Here is a 19,687-nt window from a genome sequence, read left to right as displayed (position 1 = left end):
ATATATAAATATAACCCAACCAATGCGAGGCAATGACCCATTTATAGCATTGTTTGTTGTATTTAAATTTGCATATGTATATTTATTTCGGAAATTGACCGAATCTACTGCCCTGCAACAGCTACGTATCTCAAGTGACACGTAGAGACTGCACAGAATGGTTCCTATCCCACTCAACACGAACCAAAGACGTAGAATGAATTTTATAGTATTATTTATATTATTTGATTCTACGTCTTTGACTCGAACGATTGTATATACTTTGATTCTACGTCATTGACTCGAACGATTGTTCTTTTGAAAGAAGTGTTCCCAAACGAAACAACACGATATCAGACGCTGCTGCTGGACATCGTTAATTGGCTCTCTCTTTATGCGGCGTTTAATGGACCTTGTCCCTTTAAATAATTCTCTCGTAAAGGTTCATGGGTAATTAATCTTTTTTTAACTTCTCGCCGTGCTGGATGAGGGACGATCGTGCTTCAGTAAATCTTCCTGAATTTGGGCGGGTTGTTGGAAATCCTCGACGCACGACCCCCCTGATCACTACTTTAATGGACTAAAACATCATTTGTACTGTCTTCGTGTCCGGTTGGAGTCCTTTCGTGCATGTTGAAGCTTCTAGGTCCGCTCTATTTCATCTTATTTGAGTTTGCTAACAAAGAGACACGTTTGTGATCAAAACTTCGTTAAACAGAGAATACGATTGTGTTAAAGTCTTCTTCTTTCCGCCACCAACTAGAAAGAATGTCAAATAAAAAATGAATACAAAAACAAAACACCAACAGCTACATTCTATCAGCGTTGTTTGTCTATGATTCTGAAACAATATCCTGTAACAAATTATTTTCTATATCGTTATTAACCTTATCTGAGTTCAGAATCTTTTTTTGTGTTCGGTTTGCGCTTGCTTTTTCTCATCGCACCAACGTCGAGGAGAAAGTTTTGTGATCGTCGTGTGAAAATGTGTGCAAAGAAGGACAGCAGAACGTCGTGGACAAAAAGAAGGGGGGAAAAAACACTGGACGCTATGTTCAATTTCCAGCGTCGAATTGTGCTATGCAAAGCATGCATATTAAATTTTGAGATCTTCATGTTTATTTACGAACCCTATTTGATGATGCATTGAGTACACTATTGTTAACATCTGATGTGAACTATGTGGGTCCGCAGCAGGGGCAGAACAACGGGGTGGCCACCGTAAAACCGGCGGGTAACCCTCGAGTTAAAATGCTTTAATTCTATTGGGCAACCCCGAAAGATGTCTTGATGCAGGTTATGCGGCTAACATGAAGTGTGGACCAGCTGGCATCCATGACCACTTGGCCTGCAAGTGGTCTGTCGGCTGCATCATTCTAACCATTCTGTGTAAAGGTGCCAGGAGTCTTGAAAGGCTGCATGATAGTCTGAAATAGAAGGAACGCTTTACAATGCAATTATTCTTTCATCCATCCCTTTTCTGAGCTTTTTATCACCACAAGGGTTTTCTTTATGTCTATCTTTGACAGTGCACAATTACATGTTTAACTGTTTCCTTTTGTTGACTTTTTGGTGCTTTGCTATTATCACTAATGTTCTGTGTTTAACCTACAATGTACAAATCTGAATCTTGGTATAATTAAGATGTCCGATATTCATTTGATTTTCCTCTCTTATCCCTCTAATGTAGCGCACAGAGTGTTGTGATTGGTCTGTGAAAATGTGTGCAAGAACGACAGGAAAGTACAAGGAAGACGTTTGTGGACCAATAAAGGAAGAGGAGCCGCAACGTCAACTACTTGTCTGCAGCCTCGAATTGTCCTACGCAGAGCAGGTTGGTTCATTTGTTGTATGCATTCTAATTTGAATGATATTCTTATTTACAGCTTGATGATGCATTTTACATAAAAAAAAAATCATGCTCTGCGATTGATTGGTGACCAGTTAAGGTTGTAGTCCACCGTTCACCCAACGTCAGCTGGGATAGGCTCCGACACTCCTGCAACCCTTGTGAGGATAAGTGGCTTGGAAAATGGACATGTACACAATGGTGCATTGTTTGGGTGGCACAGTCGTAGAGAGGGGTGTGTGTGTGTGTGTGTGTGTGTGTGTGTGTGTGTGTGTGCGTGTGCCACACACGCCCCGCAAACAGCCTCAGAACCATCGACTCAATCGTCAACAGACGTCACCCAGCCGGCTCCCGTAACTCTACCGGATCGCTGGACTTCAGCAACAGCTGCGTCCGGCACTCCATTAAGGCCCGGGGAATGACTCCATGGACCAACCATGTCGTGAACAGCTGTGCCAGTTGCTCACCCCGGGGGTCCCAGTCCAACAACGGCCTGTTGCTGACCCTGTCTGGTCCCGGGGCCTTGCCATTCTTCATTCTAGCCAGATTTTCCATCACCTCATACGCTAAGATCGGCACGTGGAATTCCCAATTGTCTGTGGTAGCTTTCGTCTGGAACTCACCAAACCCCCAGAACTGCTCGCCTGCCTCCCATTTCTGATGGAACGCCTCGTAGATTTGTTCAACAGAGGAGCACATTCCTGACCCTCAGCACCGTCCAGGACCTGTGCTCCAAGCCTGGGCTGATCCCTTGAGAACAGGTGGTGGGGTTCCCGGTAATCACGCCTCTTTTGGGTGAGACGGCTCACCCACCCTACTGCCTGGCTCTGTTACATGACTACTTCTCTGGGCCTACTGGGGCATTCAGGTCCCTTAACCATCTTAGAGATTATGTCAAATGCCGAGGATTCGATCAGAAGAGGGTTCTGATCTATGTCTTTGACTTAAGGATAGTGATGGAAATGTGTTGACTGGTCCCAGTAATGTGCTAGACAGATGGAAACAATACTTTGAGAAGTTGATGAATGAAGAAAATGACAGAAGGAAGAGGCAAATGTGAAAGACCAGGAAGGGGCAATAATTAGTAAGGGGGAATTTTTAAAGGCACAAAAGAGGATGAAAAATGGAAAGGCAGTTGGTCCTGATGACCTAGCAGCTGTCATAGAGCTCTTGCAGACTAGGGGAATCCGACTGTTTGGTTAAAACAAAGCATCGTGAAGGCCCACTGTGGGGGTTGACGCGATGTGATTTCTGTCCAGTGTTCTGAATGTCAAAGTGAAGAAATTCAATGAAGCGCAGGTAACGGGAGTAACTGACTATAACTATGGTGCCAGTTGATTATGGCCTTGCCAAGTACCACTCCTGAGGGAGAGAGGAAAGGTGGGGTTTGTCTGTCACTGGTGGTCCGGCGAGATTCCTTGATCAGGAAACGAGGGTTAGGTTTGCACCTTAGATGAAGGAGCAGTAGTTACATGGCTGGACGCTCACGTGGTCCCGGTGGTGAAAACTCTGTTGGCTAAGTTTGCCTACATTCGAGGATGTGCCTGACCAGCTAACCCCTTAAACTTTGGTCAGAAACCCATAATGAAGCAGACGTACAGAATTACCGACCAGGATCATCCTTCTAGTACAGGTTGAACAGAGTACCCTCAGTGTAGTCCGAATTAATGACTATTGATGGCTCGGCAATAAGGGTAGAGTCTGAGGTAGTTGTTTTGGATCCACACCCTGAACAGGTCGTCGAAGCACTGAGCACGTCTTTGGAGGTCGTAACTGAGGACCCCTCTGAGGTTGACGGGGAGGTGGCTTCCACCTACAACGAAGTAAGGGTGTTGTTGCATAACCAAAGCCCCAACTGCCCGCTCTGTGGGGTGAGGTTGGGGGGTATTTGCATGCTTAGAAAGCATTTTGCAATCCGGCATGCGAGTACATCCGTCCTGTACATATGTCGCAAATGCGGGAGATCAAACACCGACAGCCACTCCATTGTGTGTCATGTCCCGAAGTGTAAAGGGGCTACGGTGGAGGCTGCTAAAGGCGGGGCATTCATTTGCGAGCTCTGTGGTGCCGTCTTTGCCACGGAGGTTGGTGTCTCCCCAGGCATGAGCATTTCACGGAACCGATCGTTCCGTTACCGTGTCGTGACCCAGCCTGAGAAAATACGGAACCGAAAGCCCGTTTCCCAGATCTCAGGGCTTACTTTTAATAAAATTCGGCCATGTGTGGAATGTAAAACAAGTTCTCAACGAAATACAACAATCTGTATAAAACAAACCTACATGAACCCCTTTATTTTTAATGATTAAAACGCCCAGCTTTGTCAGTGTGGTTTACAAACAGCACCGGTTTCCGCTTCTGCGCTACGCATGCGCAAAGTTGAGTTATTCATATCCGGGTCATTCAAACGCTAGTCAAACATGTCGGTTGCTAAGCGTAAAAGACAAGAGACTGCGTCCCTAAAGATGTTCCAAAAGTGGACTATAGCTGAAGAATTTATTGCCGAAACCAATGAAAAGGTGAGGTGATAAAGCTAAAGTGCAGAATATGTTCGGAACACCATGCAGCAATACGGAACGAAGCGAAGCGGCGAGGCATATCGGGACCGCCGCTACAGTCAATTCTCAACTATATTGACGGGGTGTCTTACGTACACCGAGGTAATGTGGATAAACACATGAAGAGCGGCTCACTCCACGACTGGGCAAAAAAAAATAAGTTTTGTGGAGAAACGAATGAAACTGAAAGCGAATGCAGACAAAGTGGTCAAAGTACGAGTGTTGTGAAATTTATGTTTTCAGTAATCTATAATCTATAAAGTTTTGTGCTCAATCTGCACTTGGCAGTTGCATGTACATGCAGCTAACCACCAGAAAAGAAAGATTGCAAACACGACAGGAAACTTTGTTATATGGCTAAGGCTTTATTCTGAAGTACATGTAAAAACCGGTTCCCATGAACCGAAAAATCGTTTCCCACCGTTTCCCAGGACAAAAATCAACGGAACCGAAAGATCAGTTACCATACTTGCCGAAATCCTCATGCCTGTCTCCCAGCACAAGCGACATACCCATATGGTGGAGTGGAACAAACAGAGGAACGCAAGGAAGGGAGAGAAGGTTGAGGGGGGGTCAAGGGAACGAAGCTCAGGACCGTTGACGAGGTGCAAGAGTTGATCCGACTTGTTAGGGAAGTCAGAGGGTCAGCTACCTCTGACAAGCTTATTGCTGATCGGCTTGGAGGAGGGAAGAGGGCCAAACAGGTGAGGAGTAAAAGGAGGCTCCTGCGTATCGACGCGGCAGGCAATGGCCCAGATGTCGGGTGGCGAGATCCAGGCGCCACATCTTGAGACACAGTCAGTGTCAACCTCACCGTGATCTCCTCCGGTCCTTGCGGCAGCGAGGATTAGGATGGTTTTGGAGGGAATGGGTGAGAGGGAGAATGGTTGAGGAGATCAGGGTTATCGCTGCTCAAGTTGGTATTGTTTAGTTGAGAACCTCTTTGTCTGGCCAGCATGCAGTGGTAGGAACTAGTCTTATGAAAAAAGCATTAATCACGGTATGAAACACTCTGAATATTATTGAGGTTAGTACACCATAAATTAAGCTCAAATACTGAATATTCATGTTGAATCTGAGTCTGAGCAATGTTCGTAATAGTTGTTGAAATACAGTGAGAGTTTTGGTTGGTTTGATGACGGCACAGATAAGACTATACACACGCAGCAAAGGTTTGAAGTAAGGATAGTAACCTTCTTGTCATTACCCTTCAAGGCTTTCTCATCCAGTGAAATTTGAAACAAATTCCTCAGGGACTGACATTCTCTGTACATGCTCGGGATCGCAAAAGGGCCCTTATTTTCATAACCGGTTTTAACCGAACACCTGTAGCAAAAAAACAATTAACGGCTTTTAAAACCGTTACCATTGTGGTGTTTAAATAATTCACCCGCAGGACCACGAGTTGGGGTGCGGGGTTCCGCACGGACTGTTTTTGTTGTTGCTCTTCCGGAGTGACGAGTTCAAAGGGTTATATGAGTAGTGTTTTGATACCTGCCAATAAAACAAGTTTTGTTCCTGTGTCCGACATTCTGCCTCCGACTCCTTTTTCTCCGGCGCTACAACTTCTTGTAAAGTACTCCTAATACTTTGGAGCGTTTCCTCGATGCCATGTTTGTTTCTTTGATTTAACTGAATGTTCTTTTGAGTCCAACTTTACTCTAACAGTGAAACTTGAAAAAAGTGGAAATGATATTGAAAAAATAGCGCAATATGGACTACTGGAACCGGAAGAAATGATTGGAAATTTTAACCGATTTCAAAAGTCCAATTACTGTTTCAATTTTAAAAACCGGTTATAACCGGTTATTTGTAACCGGTTGCGATCCCTAGTACATGCTATCGAGCTCATTCATATTAACGTCAGTTTGTGCGGTAGATTCACGACTACGTGTCAACTGAAGGACTGACAGTAGGTTCACTCTTGGTTTTTTTGTTCTTCTGTGTTCCCTGTAGATTAAGACTGTAGAATCAAAAGTGTCTCAGCTGCTTCTGTTCTTCTTTCTGGAATCCGATACATCATACTGTCAATATTTTTTTTTACTCTTGTTATCCATATTCTAATGATTCTCTATATTATGTGCTGATTATATATGATTATGAGTATTATATATTTACAAAAAAAACTATATAGGCTACTGGTATAGATATTTTCACGTGTTGTCATGAGTCAAAACACTTTTGTTTACCACGCCTAATGGACGGACAAGCTCCAATACAGCCTACGTCTTGAGGTGGGATTTTTGTGAAGACTGACTTGTTTCTCAGCGTGTTACGGCCTTTTCATCATAGTTTTTAATTATATGGCTTACGGTTGTAAGAACAAAATGAAAAAGGGGTCTGGTATACACTTTTATCGCTTCTCAGCGAACAAGGAAAAGTGAGACAGATTATCTGCCATGAAGAGGGACAATTGGGTACCCACTGTATACTCTCGGCTGTGCAGCAAGCATTTCATTTCTGGTAGGTACATGTTCTGTACATATTTTTGTTGGTGGTGGGTTGTGGTGAGGACTAAATTACGTACATTACGCTAGATTTGATTGTCGATAGGTATGTTTGTTACAATGTATCGCTAGTTTGTTGCCATTAACGCCAATTATTATTATAATTTGGACCAAATGTTGTGAGTACTCAACGTGGGACGCCCCTGGTGACGACTTCAGTGGACTAAAATTGTCACCTGTATAATCATAGTACCCAAATTGGAGCCATATTCATTAGCTTTGAAGCTGCGCAGCCTAGCCTAGCTCGGGAACATCAAGTAACTTATGTAATCAAATATTTGCTGAGGAGGTAAACATCAATAGTGAGTATTTACACCGGGACCGGGATTATGAAGTACTTACGTATACCAATTTAAACTTGTTTATAGGTGACTTGCAGGTGACGTCACATCCGTTTAGAATTTTTTCTGGCCCCCATATTGGGAGGTCTCATTTCGCTGGTTGTATTAGATTACGCTTTTTGACTTCTGAGACGATGGTGCACACGTGTTGTATGGGTGTTTTGCTGTTTTTTTACATTACAAGACTAACTGTGTTTGATTGGTCTACATGTACATGTACATCCAACTCGGCCGCCAGTGACAGGCTTTTCATCTACAGTTTAGGATACAAACGTATGAATGTGTGTTGTGCGTTTGCTGTCTGTTTACCGTCTGTAAACGTCAAATTATTTTTAAGAAGGAAATATACTGTGTATATATATATATATTTATATATATATATATAAATATATATATATATATATATATATATATATATATTAAAAACAACATGAGTATGCATGTAGCACATCATTAATGCTAGCCCTAATACAACAGTAGCAGCTTTCTAAATGCTGACATTTGAGTAAGGTAAATGTGAACAAATAGAAAGCCGCTAATGTTCTATTAGGGCTAGTATTACTATTAGGGCTACATTCAGACATTCACGCTATAATTTGTTAGTACTTAGTAATTTACACATTGTACATTTTAATTATTGTCACATTACTTAATGCTCCTTCAAATAAATTTAAAAGATGGAGTAATATTTATTTATCATAGATCTTTTTCCCTAATCAGTCCGATTTGTCGGACCTGTAAAGGGCATAATGGCTAAGCAGAAACAACAACAGTGAGTTACGCACTCTGTCCCGGGTGATTACAAGTTACTTACTCGGGCAACAATTAAAACCTTTTCTTCAGACAATGTTTTGCAGAGGACACTAAATCCACCCGCTTACAAAGTAATTGTAAGCGTCCAAGGACTTGTAGGCCTTCATCTGTGGGTTACTCAGGCTGTTGGTTGTAAGCACCAAGTAGTTCACAATGTCGGGGTATTCCACTCTCGGCCAACATTTTTCAGTCGCAAAATCAGCCTTCGATAGACTATACGGGTCCAGATCCTCACGTAAACTGATTTTCTGCCCGTAGTAGGGTTTCAGATCAGCCGACAGATCCTCGAAATACTTCGAAAACCCCATAGAAAGTTCAGATACAATGAACGCAAAGCTGGTATGTAGACAAACTTTAAGAACTGTTTACAACCTCCCAAAATGGCCGACACACAAAAAATTCTTACCCACAATGCACTTGCTCTGAAGTTGTGCTATTGACCTATAGGCCCAGACGACCTTAGCTTAGCTGGCTAACAACGAGTAGGGTTTGCGATCAAACCGTGCTTTTGAAGAAACATCGAACGCGTGTAATGTAAAAACGTGTAGGACTTAAACAACGGATACAACGAGGGACGTGAGGACTTAAAGGAAATTTAACAAGTCTTATGCTAGTACCCAAATACAAGCCGTATCGAATTTCACACAGGTAGCATGAGATTTGTGTACCTTATGTGCTGACTGTTTATTTGACAGCTTTTATCTGACTTACTACTTAATTTATGTTAAAGTTTATGTAAATTGTGTTTAATGTGTTGACTTTGTATATTTGATTACTTTTATCTGACTTTAACATGGACGAGGTAGTATTTGTGTTACATCCCGAATCACCTGCAACTTTATATCTGTGGGCGTCGCTGACCACACCCGTACATTTTTCAAATATAAGTGACTGTTGAATTAAAAAAAATTCCTTGTTCTTTTATATCTTTTAGGTGAAAAGAGTGATAACCTAGGATCTCCTGACTTTGTGCCCAGTATTTTCTCATTTATAACAACACCAGTGAAGAACAGGAAACTGTCAGACCTTGATAGATACGCCTCCAGAAAGGCCCGTAAGAAAAAGCAACGGGAGAATGAAGGTCGAGCCATCACTGCCAAGTGTCTTCTTAACGTATCAACAGCAGATGCTTCATCTTCTCCAAGTCAACCAGACGACTTGGGTGAAGGCTACGCAGAAGGTCAAGATACCAATGAAATCGACGTCAGCTACACCAAAGCAAGTGAAAATGCAAGTGCTACCGTCTCAGTAAGCAGTGCCCAGTATCCATCAACATTAGACAATGGTAGTGGGACATTGGTTGCTGATTCTAAGCAATGATGAATTGCTTGCATTGAAGAAACAGTGCCAGGTTCTACAAGCCGAAGTTCATGCATTGCGAGACCAAGTGAATGATCTTTCTCTAACGGAGAAAGCTTTAGAGGCGAAAGACAACAAGGTAAAGTTCTATGCAAGACTTTCATCATTCGCAGTTCTGAAAGGACTATTCTCGCATATTGAAACCCATATCGTGTCTCAAAGGACTGCTTAAGTTTCAGCTATTTCTAATGACTCTCACGAGGTTACATTTAAATTTAACATTGCAAGATCTTGCATATAGATTTGGTGTCACTATATCAACAGTATCAAGAATATTAATGTGATCAATATATGTAATGTGACTCTAGTGGCAAGCTTGGGGTTTTGGGCAGAGAGGGTACAACAACGATTGACGGTTCCTGCATATTTTCATCCAAAGTTTGCAAAGTGTGTATTCATTATAGATTGTTTTGAAATTTTTATTGAAAGGGCATCTGGTCTTCGCGCAAGGGCACAGGCTTATTCTTTATACAAGAATCATTATACCGTGAAGTACTTTATTTCGGTGACACCCCAGGGAACAGTGTACTTTATATCATCAGGATGGGGAGGAGGCACCAGTAATCAACATATCACCGAGAACTCTGGATTTCTTTGTCATATTAATTCTGGCGATGTTATACTCTCTGATCACAGATTCAACATTCAAGACACTTGTACTTGGTATAATTCAACGATTTAACATCCTGCATTTACAAAAGGTAAAAAGCAATTGGACTCGAAAGACATTGAAACAACTAGAGCCATTGCCAATGTGAGAATACATGTGGAGTGTGTTATAGGTCTTGTGCACAACAGTTATACTCTATTCCAAGGGACAATTCCGATCCAGATGCTCCAGCCAGATTTAACACCACTTGATAAAATTGTTAGTTTGTTGTGCGCTTATAAATGCCAGTGAGGTTGTTGTACCAATTAACTAAATGTATGTAATTGTATGGATAATCAACTATAATTTTACATGCATACATTAATAATGTATGTATGTATAATTTTAATTTGTTTTTTCTAGCCAGACAACAATTGAGGAATATTGGTGCACATAATAATTTTGTTCAAATTTGTGTCCTGTGCATTCCATCTATTTCTCTAATCCAAGAAAAAGCAATATGAATAAAGATATTGTTTGAATTGATTTATTTGAAAATATTTATATTTTTTGTTTTCACTTTCTATTTGAATGTCAAATAACCTAACATTGACATACTGTCACGACCCATCGGAAGAGAGGTAGGGCCCAAATGCAGGAGTACATGGGAGATGTAGAGGTAATTCGGGAAAAACGTTTATTGTTCCACGGTCGGGAATCGGGCAGGCAGGAGTCGGCAAAGTTATGGATTGGGATGAAGATGGACGTTATCATTATCCTAAGTGCCCATGTTGCAGATCTCATGGAGCATGATGGCATAGGAAGTCAATGCAGTTCGCGCAGATAGATGAGAATCCGTGCAGGGCAGCGTGAATGACGCGAATGATGCGGGCATTCCCAAACTTGTCTCCTTTGCCAGAATGCTCGAGGTCGGAACTGTCATGAACCACTGGTACGGGGGCGGACCCACATGCAGGACTTCAACGCAGAGGTAAAACATTCAATGTAATTTATATTGGAAACTGGGTCATACACGGTGTAGCAGTCCGACAAGGCAAAGGTAAAGAAATGCTAGGCTTGGCAGGATCCAAAAGACATGCAGAAAGGTCCGAAGACTATGAGGAAAACTAACAACTCAGGACAGGAACAAACAAAAGGACACAGAATCGTTGTGACTAGGGTTACTCTAACTTATGCGTAGAGCGGAGAGTCGTAAAGGCAGCGAATGCAACTCACTAACACAAAGCAAAGAACTGGCAAATGCAAGTCACAAAATTTCCATCTTAAATGCCTGTCTAATTACAGTCCTAATGTGAAACAGCTGTGAGCAGTGGCAAGGACAGGCCCCTCTTGGCAGTGGCCAAGTCTTGCTCATGACAGGGACAGCTGAACTAGTCCGAGAAGGAATCTTGGTGCCTCGCAAAGAGGAAGCCCCACCCCTTGCCAAGTTGACAGTGCTGATGAATGTGTCAAACGTGTCATGAGAGCAAACGATAGAACGCAATACGAACCTATCTTTTGCATCCGGTGGCTATGGAGCATTAAAATGACAACAAAAAAATGGTGGGGAAGTATCACATCCATACGAGCCACAGGCATTAATTCAAGAAACATGGCTTCATGTCCCAAAACTGAAAAATTATCACCAAAATATATGCATACATTTCTACTCAAGGCATCTTAATACTCTGAAATTATAATGAGTAACCCAATATTTTTGATTACTGTATTTTCCAGACTATAAGTCACTTCGGAGTTTAAGTCACACCTGCCAAAAAAATAGATCATAAGTAAAAAACACAAGTGGCATTTTTGAGGGGAAATCTATTTGAAAAATGTGGGGCAGGGGCTGTACGGTGGAACAGCTGTAGAGCATTGGCCTTACAGTTACAAGGACCATGGTTAAAATCCTGTTCCTACTTGTGTGGATTTTCCATGTTCTCCCAGTGCCTATGTGGGTTTCCCCCACATTTAAAAAACATACATTAATTTAAAACTCCAAATTGCCACAAGGTGTGATTGTCCATGTGACTTGTCGGTCTCTGTGCCCTGCGATTTGCTGGCAACCAGTCCAGTATGTACCCTGCCTTCTGCCCAAAGATCTGTGATAGGCTACAGCACTCTCGTTACCCTTGTGAGGATAAGTGGCTCAGAAAATTAATGGATGGATGTATATTTTGAATTATGAGCCCAATATTTTAACTTTTGCAGATCAGATAGGATCAAAAAGAGACCATTGTTATGGGTAAAAAAAAAAAAAAAGTTGCTACACAGAACACAAGAATCACAGTAATTAGTTTCATTTTACACATTTACATTAAAAGCTTCTTGATCGTGCCTTTTTTCTCCCGGCATACTTGTGTGTCTGAGTCTGATACTGAGAACTGAATCTTTTACCGCTAATAGAGAAGGAAATAGTTTACTTATCAGTGTGCATTCTTGTGTGTAGTTCTAAGTTTCCCTTCTGAGTGAATTTTTTACCACAAACTATGCAGGAAAAAAGTTTCTCTCCAGTATGGGTTCTGGTGTGTGATTTTAAGTTTCCCTTCTGGGAGAATCTCTTACCACAAACTGCGCAGGAAAAAGGTTTCTCCCCAGTGTGTGTTCTTGTGTGTAGTTCTATGTTTCCCTTCTGAGAGAATAGTTGACCACAAACTGCGCAGGAAAAAGGTTTCTCACCAGTGTGCGTTCTTGTGTGTGTTTTTAAATTTTCCTTCTGAGAAAACCTTTGACCACAAACTGAGCAGGAAAAAGGCTTCTCACCAGTGTGTGTTCTTGTGTGTCTTTTTAAAGTTCCGTTTTCAGAGAACCTTTTACCACAAGTTGAGCAGGCAAAAGGTTTCTCACCAGTGTGTGTTCTTGTATGTATTTTTAAATGTTTCTTCAGAGAATATCTTTTATCACAAAGTGAACATGAAAAAGGTTTCTCACCAGTGTGTGTTCTTTCGTGTCTATTGAAATCTCCCTTCCGAGTGAATCTTTGACCACAAACTAAGCAGGAAAAAGGTTTCACACCAGTGTGTTTTCTTGTGTGTTTTTTTAAGGTTCCCTTCTGTGAGAATCTTTTACCACAAATTGAGCATGTAAAAGGCTTCTCACATGTGTGTCTTTTCGTGTGTTGTTTGAAATTCCTCATAGAAGCAAAGGTTTTCCGACACTGAGACCATTTCCAGCATTTGTTGGAAGTATGACATGTCATGTCACTTTCCGATTGTTCATCAGCATCATCATCATCATCATCATGACTGTCTGTTTTTGATCTTTCACAAAGATCTCTATCATTTGAGCTGTTCCTGGATGGAGGCTCCGCCCCTCGTCTGTCCTCACTTTGACCTTCATCTTCATTCTTCAAATGAACACCAGTGTATGGAAGGTGGATCATTTCTTCCTCCTCTTCCTCTTTCATGTGTAGGAAGTCTTCCTCCTCCTCTTTGATGCGCTGAACCTCTTCACCCTCCTTTTCTTCTTTGATGTGACAGGTCACTGACTGCTGCCGCTCTGGATGAAGATTTTCACTGATTTCTGCAAGGCAAATGACAAACACAAAGGAGACAGATGTAGTTTGCATTTAACTGCACACTGTAGTAGTACAAATGGGCTGTTATTATTACTAAGTAACTCACAATTGACCCCTCCGTGGATATTGCGCAATCTGCGTCACTGACCAATCAGAGGCCAGAGATCTGCATCAACCACGCCCCTTTTTGCTCCCGCCGTTTTCTCAAGACAACATTGCATGGTCCAGTATAGGTTTTGTTAGCGTTTTATCGCGTATTTGGGTTATTTAACAAAAAATATGGTTAAGAGGTGTCATCACGGACTTTGTAATAGTGATGACAGGTATCCTGAAAGGCTAGTTGGTGGAGTTCGATTCGTACCCTTTCCAAAACCGAAGACCCAGTACGAAAAATGCCTTCGATGGATCAAACTTTGTGGAAGACCGCATCATCAACTAAATCCATCTAATATCAACCGGAACAGATATGTTTGCACGAAGGTATGCCTTATATTTGATTTTCAATACACGTCTCGTATAAATGAATAAGATGTTCTCCACGAGCATAAAACTGCTACGTGTGAACGATTGACACACTTATTCTTTGTTGAGCGATATTTAGCGATGATCGGACTGCACAAACGTATTGATTTCTTGCTGGCTCGCGGCCGAAAGTTAACCAGACAATGTTTGCACGAAGATATGCCCTAAATTAGATTTTTAATACACGTCTCGTATAAATGAATGAGACGTTCTCCGCTAGCATAACATTGCTGCTTGTGAACTATTGACACAGTTATTCTTTGTTGAGCGATGCCTTCGATGGATCAAACTTTGTGGAAGACCGCATCATCAACTAAATCCATCTAATATCAACCGGAACAGATATGTTTGCACGAAGGTATGCCTTATATTTGATTTTCAATACATGTCTCGTATAAATGAATTCAAAGTTCTTCGCTAGCATAACATTGCTACGTGTGAACGATTTGACACACTTATTCTTTGTTGAGATATATTTTGTGGTGATCCGACTGCACAAACGTATTGATTTCTTGCTGGCTCGCGGCCAGAAGCTTAACCAGACTGTGTTTGCACGAAGATATGCCCTAAATTTGATTTTCAATACACGTCTCGTATAAATGAATGAGACGATCTTCGCTAGCATAACATTGCTACGTGTGAACGATTGACACACTTATTCTTTGTTGAGCGATATTTAGCGATGATCGGACTGCACAAACGTGTCGCTTTCTTGCCGGCTCGCGACCGAAGCTTAACCAGACTGTGTTTGCACGAAGATATGCCCTATATTTGATTTTTAATACACGTCTCGTATAAATGAATGAAACGTTCTTCGCTAGCATAACATTGCTACGTGTGAACAATTTACACACTTATTCTTTGTTGAGCGATATTTAGCGATGATCGGACTGCACAAACGTGTCGCTTTCTTGCCGGCTCGCAACCGAAGCTTAACCAGACTGTGTTTGCACGAAGATATGCCCTATATTTGATTTTTAATACACGTCTCGTATAAATGAATGAGACGTTCTTCGCTAGCATAACATTGCTACATGTGAATGATTGAGTTCAGTTAAGAATGTATTGTATTTAGAATCTATAATATATCATTGATTTGAATAAAATCAGAAGCATGGCGTCTGTCTCAGTTAAGAATGTATTGTATTGTATTTGCCATTTTACTCATTGTTTGTCTTACGTCAGCGCACGTGGCGTGACGTCACTTCAGGAGGCGTGGTTAAGTGCCCTGTACGGAGGGATCAATTGCAGCACATAGCCGCTGATAAAATGACTTATGTAGTGACGGAAGACAAATGGGCTTGGTTAAGCCACCAGTACAAAAAAACAGAAACACAAAAAACAAATCCAGAACTGAAATGGGGAAGGAGTTTACAAGGTCTATAAATCATCTACAAATTGTCTTATTTCTTTGCTTATGACGATGAAATTATCAATCATTTTCAACACCATCAGTCAGTTTGGTCAATCATTAATTGCAAAACTTGCCCCCTTTTCATCTCCAAAATCGAGCCGTCTTTGTGGAACATCAGTGGAGACCATATTCACTGCATAGCTGGGGTGGAAAAAGAAATTTATTCAAGTGGCAATATTAACTCATATTTTCGATAAAGTCCCTGTCGGGTGAAATTTTCCCATCTTCAATTTGACCAGTTTTCATTGAAGAGAGAAAAATCTCCAGTTTCATCGCTTTGCTGAAGTTGGTATGATACTATATATTGCTATCGTATCTTGATGCACACTCACATTACCACAGGAGTACCAGTGTCACCACTGTGAGAGCTTCTCTCCCTTCTTGTCTGAGAAGGGTCTCAACCAACACTTTAAAGGTCCACTGACACGAAAAGCGTGATTTTTTTTTTGTATGTTTTTAATTAAAAAAAAAAAAAAGGCAGCCAGAACGGACGTTTTTTCCACCACACATTGTTATTATCTTGTAACTCCCGCCATGAAAAATCCTCTTGAGGGATTTGTTTTAGAGAAGAAGCTGGAAGTAACGTTATCAGCAGGAGTCACCCCAGGCGGCCTCGTGTGTTTATATCAGTTTTACCTGTGGGAAGGTAGCTCTTTGCTCCTTTGTGTGAGCCAAAATGTCAGCTTGTTGTATTGCTCAAACATTTGGGAGGATGCATTTACTCTTCATAGTTTTCCAAAACACCCGGTTTGTCGTGAAAAATGGATTGCACAGGTGCAAATGACGAGACCTTCGTGGGTTCCAAATGGCTGGTAGCTGTGTGTATAGAGATACTAAAAAAATAATAGTTGATGGGGGGTGGGGGGGGGGGGACATAATCCTTTAAGAACGTTACAAAAGATAGCGTACATAAGTTAGGGGTGCTAGATGTGTTTGCTTTGGCGCCTCGTCTGCCAATAACGGCTTCCTGTGAGTTTGGGTGGCCGCTGGGCCGTGGTGGTTCTTCACTGAGTATGCTACATACTGTCATACATACTGTCGGGGAGTCTATTGTTAGTTAGAAGTGATCCGTATATCATCTAAATATGGCTCAAAACGATAGGGTAATATGGCCTCGGTCACTTCACTCGATTGTGAGACGTTCTCTTCTTCGAAAAGGGCTTCTATGTCAGAAGGGGCGTCGGAAAAATCTGAAAATCTCTGTTGTTCCTCTCCAATAATAGGTGCACTATGTGTTTCAATGGGGAATTTCCCGGTGTCACGTCTGCTGATGACGTTGCAGGCAAAATGGCTACCACTTGGATTTCGAGTGAGACTTCTGCAGCACGTCTGGAACGTCTCCGATGTCCATGTTATGCCTCCTCTACAAATATGTCAAATTCCGCCTGAATACTGGCTCAAATGCAGTTGAAAATTGTACATTATGCTATTTTTGTTTTGTGTGTTTGTAATTATTTTTCACATAAATCGGCCACAAAATGCCAGATAGTGGACTTTCTCTGTTAGGTTGAAACGTATCCACGAGCAATGGGGGGTGGTTCAGAACAGCAAGCACTGCAAGCTAGGCAAACACTGATTGGCTGTCAGTGTTCCAGCCGACTCATTGGAATGTTTGAGCAAAAGAGGAATTTCGATAATACTTTTCCAATTTAGAGATGTTTCTTGGTGAAATCTGTGAATAACTGGGATTAAAAGAAACACTGAACCCTCATCTACTAACGTTTAATGAGTGCTCCCATTCCTATAATTTTGGGGAGAGTCTTCCTTTAAATGAACAGTTCATTCTTTCCTTTATTTTAATTTTCTCTGTGCATCTCTGTTTTAGCTTTCTTGTACCAAAGAAAACAACTTCCTGTTCTGTCATGGGAAGAAAAACATATCCGGGCATAGGACCTTGAAAATGAAAGCACTCAAAACATACAGGAAAATCACAACAAATAACTTTGTTCCCTACTCTCCCACCAAATTATTTAGTGTACACAACTTGAATCAGAATCACATTTATTTTTCAGGTATGTCAAGAACACACAAGGAATTTGTCTCTAATTAGTTGGAGCCACTCAAATGCAACAGCAGACAGTCAATAGACAAGAATTTTTTTTTCACTCATTGTCTCAAAAGTAAAGAAAAAAGAAAAGGGAAAAAACAGGCACTGAGCAATAAAGGTTTGCCAGTAATGTGGAAATTCCCCTTTAATTTTTTTTTTTGTACAAAAAAATGCAGTCCTCCAGCAATGTCAGGAGTTTGAAATGGCTGAAAAATCATCCCCCGCTTTGTCCATTGTGCAAAATGCACGAAGACATCAAGAAATGGATGCAGTTTAAAGTGACCAGTAGTGCGATAATTTGGGACAATGACAATTGTGCAAATGCTCCTCAGGCACATGAGTGGCCAATGTGACTAGAGTTTCACTTTCACCTGGACATTCTCCAGACCACATTCGGCCCGATGGATGACCCTGTCCGGCCTGAGGCCATTCATAAATTAGATCTCCAGTGAAGAAGATGTTCAAGTCCCAGCGGTCCACGAGGAAAGTGATGCTCTCCGTTCATTCCTAGAGACAAGAAGCACCGTGAACAGTGCCAACTACTGTGAACTCCGAGGCAGGTCAAGAAAGACAAAAAGAACAAATGCGGGGGTCATCAATCAGAAGGAGTCATCTTGCATCATGACAACACACAGCAACCCAAACGGTGCACCCCATCAACAAGCTGGGCTGGGAACTGCTTCCTCATCCCCCTTACAACCCAGACCTTGCCCCTTCAGACTTTCACCTGTTGAGATCAACCAGAGACTTCAGACGTCCCCTAGCCACAACAACAAAAGGTAGGACAACAAGTTCATAGATATTACAACTTAGGACAAGCTATAGAGCAAATGGAACTTTTGTATGAGACATCAAGTGGTGAGGGACTGATGGAGGCAATTTCTGAAAACCAGACCAAGAAGAAGGGTATCAATCTTTCGCTACAGATGATATACCCCGTTATGGTGCCCTATGGGCGTTCTTGTCCAAACATAGGAAGTGGATATGGCGTCCCATTATCATCGCACTTTGTTATACCCTCGTATATGCCCTTTTGCTGTTACTGACGAACCTTAACACTCGTGTCAGCATCTTAGGGGATGAGCCCTTGAAATTAACTACTACTGCACGCGCGGATCGCCGTAAATAGTAACCGGGAAGTGTTACACGTATATATCCATCCATTCATTTTCTTAGCCGCACGATAGTCAAAGGTGTGCTGGAGCCTATCCCAGCTGTCAACGGGCAGGAGGCAGGTTACACACAGGCAGACACGGGGAGAACATGATAACTCCACACACGGAGGTCCGGGATTGAACAGCTGTGCCACCCTCATAACGTATGTTGTTGCTTTACCGTACCAGCACGGGAGGCTATAACTTAGCGCCTAATAACCAGTAATGATTAAATGCATGCAAATTTCCCCGCTGATGAACGAGCCTCAACTGTGACAGCCACAGCTTTATCCTGTCAGCTTGACCCCACGGGAGGTTAAAGAATGACAAATTTGTGCGCGTTTTCTCAGTTTGGTGCAGAACAAGTCGGCATCTTGGCTTAGCTAGAACGAATGCTCTGTAATGCTAAGAGCACCGGCGACGTCAAGGATGTTTCTTTCGATTTGGCTTTGAAAACAAGCACATATCCAGATTTTGCTTGGATTTCAAATATGTTCTTTATTTTCAATTATTTTTTCAATTTATGTCCAAAATATATATAATAATAATATTACTACACATTGGAAGGTGTATTGTACTTATTAATTTTGGGAGAGTCTTCCTTTAAAATTAGTGACCAAAATCCACAATGGCTAATGAGCATTGCACAAGTCTGCCTGATAACCCAGGTGGCTATTAGAGAGCCTCAACAACCACCAACATTGTTTCTCAAGCAGCACCCTTGAGCTACCCCTTTACAACGGTGCGCCCGAGGTGGGATTTACTTTGACTAGATCTGAGTTCTAACATTAGACTAGTCTCTCCATATTTCTAAATGCGAATGGTCATTTTCTCCTGTGGTACCGTCTTATCTTGAAGTTGAAAATGTCTCCTCTCTCCATGCATTAGGAAGATATAGATCTACTGCTAGCTTTCATTAATGAATTGAAAATAGATACCGCCATATATTATGATAGATTATAACAATACATCATAATGAAATAAAATGATTTGATTATATGAATACTTAGTTTTGAAATTGAATATCTATTGACCTCTTTA

At 41.6% G+C, this 19,687-nt stretch overlaps 1 protein-coding gene and 1 long non-coding RNA gene across 4 annotated transcripts in view; one reads left to right on the top strand and one right to left on the bottom strand.

Moving 5' to 3' along the window:
• The first annotated feature begins 449 nt into the window (after window positions 1–449).
• LOC133493844 (uncharacterized) lies at window positions 450–10,538 on the top strand. The gene is made up of 3 exons (XR_009793194.1): window positions 450–625; window positions 1,670–1,813; window positions 8,979–10,538. It is a non-coding gene; the product is annotated as an uncharacterized LOC133493844 (long non-coding RNA).
• The window catches only part of LOC133493822 (gastrula zinc finger protein XlCGF52.1-like), a 24,491-nt gene continuing 7,761 nt past the window's right edge, over window positions 2,958–19,687 (bottom strand). For 2 of the 3 annotated variants that reach the window (XM_061807721.1, XM_061807720.1), the window contains exon 3: window positions 10,621–13,514. In XM_061807721.1, coding sequence (XP_061663705.1) covers window positions 12,412–13,514 — 1,103 coding nt within the window. In that variant the 3' untranslated portion in view covers window positions 10,621–12,411. Of the gene's footprint in view, window positions 5,360–10,620; window positions 13,515–19,687 lie in introns of those variants that run through there. The other variant, XM_061807722.1, reaches the window with a different exon arrangement.

This window comes from Syngnathoides biaculeatus, chromosome 20, assembly GCF_019802595.1.
Source record: "Syngnathoides biaculeatus isolate LvHL_M chromosome 20, ASM1980259v1, whole genome shotgun sequence".
Classification (NCBI taxonomy): Eukaryota; Metazoa; Chordata; class Actinopteri; order Syngnathiformes; family Syngnathidae; genus Syngnathoides; species Syngnathoides biaculeatus.
The sequence above is the reverse complement of the archived record's forward strand: the minus strand, read 5'-3'. Positions and strand labels throughout refer to the sequence as shown.